A 10,520-nucleotide genomic window follows, 5' to 3' on the forward strand; every position below is an offset into this window, starting at 1 on the left:
TGGCAGTCCACTCCATAAAGAATTCAGTTTTGGAAATTCTATGGGATAGGCCTACTCTTTTTTACAGTGTCACCATGAGTTGGTATAGACACAGTGGCATCAAATTTGGTTTGGTTAGGCATCTCAAGGTTATATTTGAGATGCAAAATTTAATACAAGGCAATTATTCCTAGATAAAAGAGCTACATATAATAAGTCTCTTCATGAATCTGAGTAATTCAGCAAACTAGTCTATGTATTGTAGGGAAAAGAAATAAAAACTGAAGAATGCATGACAGTAATTGATAAGTTTTGTTTTATCTCCCCTTTTCTCTGTGAGTTCTTGTGGAGTATACTAATGATAGTGTCATTTCAAGAAAATGCTATGACCAGAAACCTACAGGATCCTAGTCTTGTATTTCCTGTAGCAGCCATGGTTCAATATTTGCTAATTTGCTATCTGAGGTGAGGTCATAGAACATAACTACTGTGGATAATGGGAATTAGTTACGTACATCATTCACTGACAATGGAACAGAATGTTGAAAACGCTTTATAAATTTCAAATTCAAACCTCTTACTTTACAGATGAGGATACTCAGGCATTGAGCTATGTGTAAGTCTAAATGGATATAGCATCTGGGGTCTTACAGGCTTGAAGTTAAACAAGCAGGCATCTAGCAGGGAAGCAACAAAGCCCACATGGAAGAAGTATACCAGCCTGTGTGATTACAAGGTGTTGACAGGATCAGGTATCAGGCATCAAAAGACCCAAACCAAACAACCATATCGATGTGAATGAGGGGGGTCAGAGTAGAGTACAAAAGCCCATCTGTAGATAGTTGAACATCCCCTCCCAGAAGGGTCACAAGGAAGGGAGGAATTAGCAAGGGTCCAGTGTATCACCAATAAAACACACAACTTTCCTCTAGTTCTTTAATGCCCCTCCCCACCCCCACCCCCACTATCATGACCCTGGCTCTACTTTACAAATCTTGCTAGAATGGAGCATGTACAGATAAGAGTTCTCAGCACACAGTATTAAGGACAGATAAAGCCCTCAGGAACAGTAATGTGAGTTGTGTTACCATGAGGGTAGGGGGAAGGTAGGGAGAGAAGGGGGAGAAAGGGGGAGCTTATTGCAATGATATATACCGCTCCCCTGGAGGATGAACAATAGAAATGTGGGTGAAGGGAAAGAGTGGACAGTGTAAGATATGAAAATAATAGTAATTTATAATTTATCCAGGGTTCATGAGGGTGGGAGGATGGGGAAGGGAGGGAAAAAAGACAAGCTGATACCAAAGGCTCAAGCAGAAAGAAAATGTTTTGAAAATGATGATGGCAACATATGTACAAATGTGCTTGATACAATTGATGTATGGATTATTATAAGAGCTGTAAGAGGCCCCAATAAAATGATTTATTTAAAAAATTAAAATGAAATAATAAAGATAACTGCAACAACTGGAAAAAAAACCCTATGAAAATGGGATATATTGAGTAATTTACAAAATTCCCATTAGTCCATTTCTAGAAGGTATGAGTTTTAGGTGTTATGTCTCAATAATGTGTTATCACACTACTGTAGTGGTTTTTCAAACTGTCTTACGTAGAACCCTGTGACTCCATCGAAGTGTGTCAAGGATCACAGGGAACGAGGGAGAGGAATAAAAAGAAGGCATTGGGCCCTGAGTTATGTCTTAGGCTGCTAACTACAAGGTCAGCAGTTAGAACCCACCAGCTGCTTCAAGGGAGAAAGATGAGACTTTCTGCTCCTGTATAGATTTAGTCTCAGAAATCCCTAGGGCTGTTCTAGTTTGTCCTATACGGTAGCCATGTGTCAGAACTGACCCAATGGCAGTGAGTGAGCCATAGGATTGGCTACCCTTTCTTCAAATCAGACATATCTACTTTTATACATTTTATATTTTGGGATTCTATAGAATATTGTGTTTTCTTCTTTTCCTTTCTTCTTACTTTTTTGAGGGCATTCCTCTGCTAAGTAAAAGTTTGTAAGTCATTGTTTTAGAACTACAGCAAGAGATAACTCCTGTCTAAAGTAGACTTTCTCCATAGCAGGAGATTGAGTTCCTCCTTAGCACTGGGCTTTCTAATCCAGTTCTTCTCAAACTTTATGGGAAGCATCTGATGAGCTTAATACAATCTCTTCACACACACACACACACACATCATATACACGCACTTTTTTTGGCACTACTTGTGGCAGGATTATGTACTTACTGATATGCATTCAAAGGTTGAGGGTTCATAACAGCAGATCTAAAATCTTTATTTAGAGAACTTGTAAAGTAACATCAGGTGGGAAAAAAAAACTTGACATTAGTATTAGAATTTGTTTGGGAATGATGTTTGTTGCTTTGTTGAGTGAACTTCAAGGATTACTTAGAAAAACCTTTGGGCCACATTGTTGTCCCTCTTATTCATGGATTCATTCAACAGAGACAAAGAATTAGTTGTGGGAAATATTGCTTGAGCGCATCTGTAAGTGAAATGGCTTATAGTACTTGCATTCTTAAATCCAGAACCCACTGCCATCAAACCACTTCTGACTATTTTTGAGGATTTGGAGAAATTTTAGTGTTTAGTAAATTTTGCTACACACACAAACACACCTTGTTCTCCTGCTTGTCTTACCTGGAAATGGAAATGCAGCAGGCCAGGCTGAGTGATGTCTACACCCTGTGGCCCTGCGGGGTCTAGCGTTGGGTGCTCTGTACAGTTCAGTCAGAGGATTGTAGGGATGTCCAGGGGTATCGGGACTGTGACACCAAGGGCTTCGAATGGGAAAAAGGGTTGGTGGGATTTCTTTTACCCTGTTAAAAAAAAAAGAAAGAAAACCTAAATTGAACCCCCAAAAATATTTTCTGCAATTGCATTGCATTACATATGAAAGTGCAATTAAAGTGAAAGCATTTTGAGACCATAATATGGCTTTTTCAGACCTGGAGGGACAGAGTGTTAATTATAACATCACAAGCATTTGCTTCCAAATAAATACTGTAAGTCGAGTCCCTCCATCGACAGTAGCTCCCCATCCAGATTCAGTAGAAGACGAAGTTTCTAGACGACACACTGAACCTTCCACCTCAAACCAGAAAACCAAACCCAGTGATATTGAGTTGATACCTGCTAAGCACGTGGTAGTAACTTCTCCACAGCCTTATCTCTAATAGCAGTGGTGGTGAGAAATTAGAATGGCAAAGGAAGCCACAAGATTATCTACTGAAGATTGGCAGCCTTTCTTCTACTGCTCTGTTTTTATGCTTCACTTTAAATCACAGTGTTTTTTAAAAAAACATTTTAATGGAAGCTCTTACATATGCTGCAATCAAGATCTTTTGATGTACGAAATTCAAGATAGATAACCCCCTCAGGAGTAATGACTCCCTGAGGATACAGCAAGAGCAAGCGGGAAAGTGGGGAAGAGGGAACCGATAGCCACGATGACTGTATAACCCCACTAGAAGGAAATGAACATCAGAATTTTAGGTAAATGGATATATGGGATAGTGTAAGTTATGGCAAAAGACCCAATTATAATTACAATAATATGTGATATATTAAGTGTTCAGGGGGATGTAGGTAGGGGAGGGAAGGGATAAATTGGAGCTGATATCAAGGGGTTCATGAAGAAAGAAAATATTGAAAATGATGATGGATTATAAATCATAGTATTTGGACAGTTTTGGATGATCTGTTTTGACTGTTTTTGATTTATCTGTTTATCAATGCCTACTTGCCATTGTCTACAGAATCTTTCAAATGATTCTAAAGGTAAAATGTTGAGTGATGCAGAAATCATCAAGAGAAAGTGGAAAGAATACAAGAGCCACTGTGCCAGAACGAACTAGTTGACAGTTCACCATTTCAGGAGGTAGCGCATGAGCCAGGACCAATGGTGCTGAAGGAAGGTGTTGAAACTTCACTGAATGCATTAGTTCAAATTAAGGCTCCAGGAACTGATGGAATACCAACTGAAATGTTTCACTAAGCTAATTAAGCACTTGAAGCACTCACCTGTCTATGCCAAGAAATTTGGAAGACAGATACCTGGCCAACTGACTGGAAGACATCTTTATTTGTGCCTTTTCCAAAGAAAGAAGACCCAACAGAATGCTCAAATTATAGAACTCTATTACTGATATCCCACAAAAGTAATATTTTACTTTAAGACCATCCAATACGGTCGAAGTACTGCATTGATAGGGAACTGCTAGAAGTTGATGTGGGATTCAGAACAAGATGGAACAATGTGGAACAAAGCAATATCATTGCTGATCTCAGAAAGACCTTAGTTCAAAGCAGATGATACCAGTGTGATAGGTAGGTTATTGTGTCAACCTGGCCAATAGGAACATGTGGGATTAATCAGGTCACAATTTGTTTGGAGGGCAAAGAGATAAATGGTTCTGCAAGGCCCACCCCTTTCTATCTTGCTCACCGCTGGAGCATGAGTGCTGCTGCTGTAGCTAGTTCTCTGCCTCAACCTGTGAGCTATACTACCTGTGGTTCAGGCAAACCCATGGATCATGTCACTAGAGCCTGAGGCTCCTTCAAGACCTGCTTCACCATGGGGCATACATCACTTGAGCTTGAGGTGGTGGATTCCATCCCCTTGCATTGCTTGCATTACATTTCACATCCAGGCCTGCTTCACTAAGCTCCTGAGCTACTGACTGTTGGTGACCCACCTTGCTGCTTGCTACCTGTGGGCAGACTCTGCTTGCCTTGCCCCAAGAAGACTCTGCTGTCTGCTTTCCTGATCTTAGACCTGGAAGCCCATGTGAGTTGAAGGACTTCCAGTACATTAACTGTTCCATGGAAGTAAGTTGAACTGAACCCTCTGTACGACTGTGTGGACTAATTAGCTGCTATATTCTTTCTTGTGATATAAACCTATCCATATATATATATATAAATCATAAGTCCTGGTTTCATTTATCCAGACGCATCTGCCTAACACAACCAGAAAGATGTTTACTTGTGTTTCATTGACTATGCAAAGGCATTTGACTGTGTGGACCATAATAAACAGAAGAATGGGAAGTCCAGAGCACTTTATTGTGCTCATGCAGAACTTGTACATGGACCAAGAGGCAGCTGTGTGAACAGAGCAAGGTTGAAAATCAGGAAAGGTGTGCATTAGGGTTGAATCCTCTCAACATAGTTGTTAAACCTATATGGTGGGAAAGTCATCAGAGATGCTGGATTATATTAAAAAGAGTGCAGCATCAGGATTGGAGGAAGGCTTACTAACAGGTGACACTATCTTGCTTGCTGAAAGTGAGAAAGAATTGAAACACTTGCTGATGAAGATCCGGGATTGCAGCCTTCAGTGTGAATTACAACTCAATGTCAAGAAGACCAAAATTGTCACAATATGACCTATAGGGAACATCATGAAAAAATGGAGAAATGGTCGAAGTTGTCAAGGATTTTGTCTTCACTGGATCCACAATCAATGCTAATGGAAGTAGCGGCCAAGAGATCAAAAGATCAAATTGACCTATTTCATTAGGTAAATCTGCTGCACAAGACCTCTTTAGAGTATTGAAGAGCAAAGCTGCTTCTTTTAGGACTAAGGTGCTCCTGAACCAAACCATGCCTCATATGCATGTGAAAGTGGGACATTGAATACAAAAGATGAAAGAGAATGAATGCATTTGAATTGCGGCGCTGGAGAAGACGATCGGAAGTACCATGAACTGCTAAGAGGACAAACCGATCTGTATTGGAAGAAGTAAGGCCAGAGTGCTCATTAGAGGCAAGGATGGCAAGAGTTCATTTTACATATTTTGGGCATATTGTCAGGAAAGGCCAGTCTCTGGAGAAGAGCATCATGTTTAGTAAAGTGGAGAGGCAGTGAAAAAGAGAACAGCCCTCCAAAAGATTATTGACCCAGTGGCTGCATCAATGCATGCAGGCATAGGACCATTTCTGAAGATGGAGCAAGATGGTACAATGTTCTGTTCTGTTGTGCATAGGGCTGCTATGGGTCAGAGCTGACTCGATGGCACCTAACTGACAACAATAACAATGCATTGCTATTGAGCAATTGATAACTCACTAACTGAGGGAAGCCTCACTTAGAAAACAAACAAACGCTTACCTCTGAAGGGCTGGAATGTACTTCACCTGCCATGACGAGGTCCCTTTCTCTTGTTGATCTTGTTTTCCTTTAGTTATTGGGACGATGGATGTTGGAAGGTAGACTGTGCTCTTTTGAGATGGTCCAGTTGAGCTTCTGTTAAATTCAGTGTCGGTCTCTAATTTCTCCCATGTTTGCTTCCAGTGAATAGGTGTGTACCAGGCAATCGCCTAGCAACAATGGTTCACAAATAATAAATTGTTCGTGTTAGATAGATTTTTGTAAAATGCCATAGGCGCATTGCAGTAGTATTTAAACAAGCTGTATAAAGCCATTCACAGGAGTACAGTATGAAATCATGTCCTTCATTTCCGGGTTCTGGGGGACTTCAGGTAGTTTAGTCACTTGTTGACTTGGACCGTGTCTTCATATATAAAGTTGTGTGAGTGCTGATGGAGTATTGATTCAGTTAAGCCACTGAATTTAACTATAAACAACCACAGGAGCAAAACAATGTTCTACATCCTATTTCAGTGAGTAGTGACTGGGGTCTTAAAAGCTCATGTGTGACCATCTAAGGGGCAACTCTGTCCAGAAGTACTTGAGAACAATCAGTCCAATGGGTTGATGGACTACAAGAACATTAGTTTCTGTGGCTCTCAGACCCAGAAAACTAGATGGTGTCCAGTTGCCACTAACAACTGCTCTGAAAAGGATAACATTAGAAAATTCTAGACAGTGTAGGAAAATGAGGAACAAACCTTAAAACCATAAAAAGACCAGTGTAAGAGTCTGAAAAGTAGGATGCCTGGTGGGGCTTGATCAAAGGCAATATAGCCAAGAGGAATTATTGAAACCTGAATGAAGACTAAACATGATAGTGGGACAAGAGGAAAGTAAAAGAAAATAGAGGAAAGAAATAGGTATCAAAGGGCATTTATAGAGGTCTAAATACTGGCATGTACATATCTCAATATATTTATATATAACGATGGCAAAATAGATCTATGTACCTATATTTATATGTTAAGTATTAAGGTAGCAGATGGACATTGGGCCTCCACTCAAGTACTCTCTCAATGCCAAGAACACTCTGTTCTAATAACCCTGCATTCTGTGATGCTCACCTTGCTGACATGATTGATCGCTGAAGATAAAGCAGGTGCATAAGCAAATGTGGTGAAGAAAGCTGATGGTGCCCGGTTATGAAAAGATATAGTGTCTGGCTTGAAGATAAACAAGCGGCCATCTAGCCGAGAAACAACAAAGCCCACATAGAAGCACATCAGCCTGTGTGATGATGAGGTGTCGATAGTATCAGGTATCAGGCATCAAAGACCCAGAACAAAAAAATTATATCATTGTGAATGAGAGGGAGTGTGGAGTGGAGACCCAGAGCCCATCTGTAGACAATTGGACATGCCCTTATAGAAGGGTCGCGGGGAGGAGATGAGCCAGTCAGGGTGCACCATAGCACCAGTGAAACATACAACTTGTCTCTAGTTCTTCAATGCTTTCTCCCCCTGACTAGTGTGAGCCCAATTTTACTTTACAAATCTGGCTAGACCAGAGCATGTACACTAGTACAGATAAGAGCTGGAAACACAGGGAATCCAGGACAGATAACCCCCTCAGGACCAATAATGAGAGTACTGATACCAGGAGGGTAACTGGATGTAGATCACAATGATCTACATATAATCCTCTCCCAGGGGGATGGACAACAGAAAACTGGGTGAAGAGAGACAGTGGTCAGTGTAAAACATGAAAAACAAATTATCAAGGGTTCATGAGGGAGAGAGAATGGAAGAGGGGCGGGAGTAAATGAGCAGACAGCAAGGGCTCAAGTAGAAAGAAAAGGTTTTGAAAATAATGATGGCAACCTATGTGCAAATGTGCTTGACACGATGGATGTATGTTTACATTGTGATAAGAGCTGTATGAGCCCCCAGTAAAATGATTTAAAAAAAAAAGAGTTTGAAAAGGAACTTTACCCCCATGGCTCAATTTTCAGCCAAACCATCTGACTTCAAATCCGAACCCAAATCTGAATTCAAATCCCAAAAGTCTTTTCTGACATTTAATTCATTCTCCTCCTTCTTGTCTATCTTTTTAATGATCCTCTACTTCATGTATGATATTTTTGATGTCATACCACAATTCAGGAACAGGAAGGATATCACTTTGAGGACCTAAACCTACCCAGGTCATTTTCAAAGACCCAATATGCCTGAAAGCTGGGCAATGAATAAGGCAGACTGAAGAAGAATTGATGCATTTGGGTTATCGTGTTGGCAAATACTATGGAAAGTAAGTGCACTGTCCAAATAACAAACAAGTCTGTCTTGAAAGAAGGGCAGCCAGAAGGCTCCTAAAAATCAGGCTGGCAGAACTTCGTCATCAGATGCTTTGCATCTGTTGCCAGGAGAGACCAATCGCTGGACAAGAGCATCGTGGTTGGTAAAGGAAAGGGTCCATGAAAAAGAACAAGCTTCTCAAGGGGATGAATTGTCATGGTGACTACAGCAAGGGGCTTTAACATGAGAAAAATTGTAAGGATGGTATAGGGATAAATAGCGTTTCATTCTGTTGCACACAAGGTTGCTATCAGTCAAATTGGGCTTGACAGTCCCTAACAACAACACACCTCTGAAGGCACAGTCTGCACAAGCCTACGTTACAGAGCAAGCGAGCGAGAAATGCAGAGAGATTCGGATCAACATGTCATAGCATTAGTAATTCTGTGACAGTAAGCTAGGCTGACGATAAAATTAAAAGGCAGATATTTAAGGAAAATTTAAGGATGGTTTTAAAAAAGGAAAAACTACTTTTAAAAGAGATAACATAAAACCTGACTGATGTGTCTTTGCGCATATTTTTACAGTAATACTATACACGACGGTAGAGTGAAAATGTAAAATGCTGAAAATGAAGTTCTCAAAGTTATTAATGACACATATTATTTTGTTACAGGGGATAAATTAAGAGCATTACAAAATAGACTGCAAACTCCCATTAGAATATTAGTCCTTTGAGAAGAGCTACTGGACCTAATCTGTTACAGTCTGACCAGGTAACCCAGCCCGCAGGATAGAGAATAATAACAAAAGCATATTAGGAAATGAATAGGGAAGGCCAGTATGTAGTGCTTTCCTGTCTTATGTTGATCTGCAGGCGACATATCAGAGGTGCACCTAGGCCTCATGTCACCCAGTGCTGTAGATCGGGACATCACCACCCCACGCCCCACAGATTTTTTTTCCCCATATCACACAATACAGAATCCATAGACATGTTTATTATCAATTTTTCAGAGAATATGCCATAAATGTAGCTATAAATTGCTTAAATGTAGCATTTCTTAGATTATGTGAATACTAACAATGGTTTTATAAGTCGGCTGCACAGAGAATCAGCAGCAGACATAAACCTGAGAGCAGCAGTCCCAACAGGAACGCCCAGAAATCAATTCACTTAAAGCGGTGTTCTAAATAAAACAAGCATTAACGACTGATACTAGGGCATCAGATATATCAGTTCACAATGAAGACAAATTCAAAGACAGTTGCGGGAAAGGATAGATCAAACATATTTGAAGGGAAAGGAAGATACATAATTTGAAAGAAAGAATAGAGCATTTTAAATCTGGGAAGAAAGCAAATAACAAATAACAAGGTACCCTCCATCAAAATGGGTGCGGAGACTGAAGCCCTCGTAAACTCTGATGGGTCTGTAACAAGGTGCAACCATGTGGAGAGCAGTAGGCACTCCCTCAAACAACTGGGAATAGAAGTTCCTCCAACTGCAGAGATTCCTCGGCTGGGTGTATACCCCAAAGTAGTAAGACCCATAGCACTGAAAAACAAAGGCACACTCATGTTCATCACAGCACTGCTTCCAATAGCAAGAAGAAGGAAACAGCCTATCTCCTCATCAGTAGAAGACTGGAGTAAGAAACGCTGGTCCAGCAGAGAAAGGAAGTCCAGAGGGAATACCAAAAATAGACTTTGGAGCCAGGGTGTGGCACCCTATGAAGACTCCACCAGAAAACACTCCTAAAGGTCAACAAACAGACCTTGAACTACTTACACGCTTTTCTTTTTCTGTCATTCGTTTTTTGTTGTGGTTATTTTGTTTTCTTTTGTTGCTTTGTTTTGCTCTGTCTTGGTTTTGTGTATATTATTATCTCTGCAGGTCTATCAAGATAGGTGGGTTAAACAATCTGGAGGAGAAAACAACAGGACCCATGGTTCCAAGGGGACATGGAAGAGGGGGAGGTAGGGGAAAGGAAGTGGTGTTAACAAACCCAGGGAAAAAGGAACAACAAGTGATTCAAAATCAGTGGCAAGGAGGGTGTAAGAGGCCTGGTAGGGCTTGATCAAGGGCAATGTAACCGAGAGGAATTACTGAAACCCAAATGAAGGCTGAG

General features: G+C 40.6%; 1 protein-coding gene across 1 annotated transcript in view; it reads right to left on the reverse strand.

The window, feature by feature from the left end:
* LMNTD1 (lamin tail domain containing 1) overlaps positions 1-10,520 on the reverse strand; it is a 29,359-nt gene that overhangs the window by 14,390 nt on the left and 4,449 nt on the right. Inside the window, exons 3-4 of the mRNA XM_045288407.1 lie at positions 6,113-6,321; positions 2,638-2,816 (exon numbers count right to left, since the gene is read on the reverse strand). Coding sequence (XP_045144342.1) covers positions 2,638-2,816; positions 6,113-6,321 — 388 coding nt within the window. The remainder of the gene's footprint in view (positions 1-2,637; positions 2,817-6,112; positions 6,322-10,520) is intronic.

Source organism: Echinops telfairi, unplaced genomic scaffold (assembly GCF_000313985.2).
Source record: "Echinops telfairi isolate 266 unplaced genomic scaffold, ASM31398v2 ScPeMD7_21;HRSCAF=78, whole genome shotgun sequence".
NCBI classification, from domain to species: domain Eukaryota; kingdom Metazoa; phylum Chordata; class Mammalia; order Afrosoricida; family Tenrecidae; genus Echinops; species Echinops telfairi.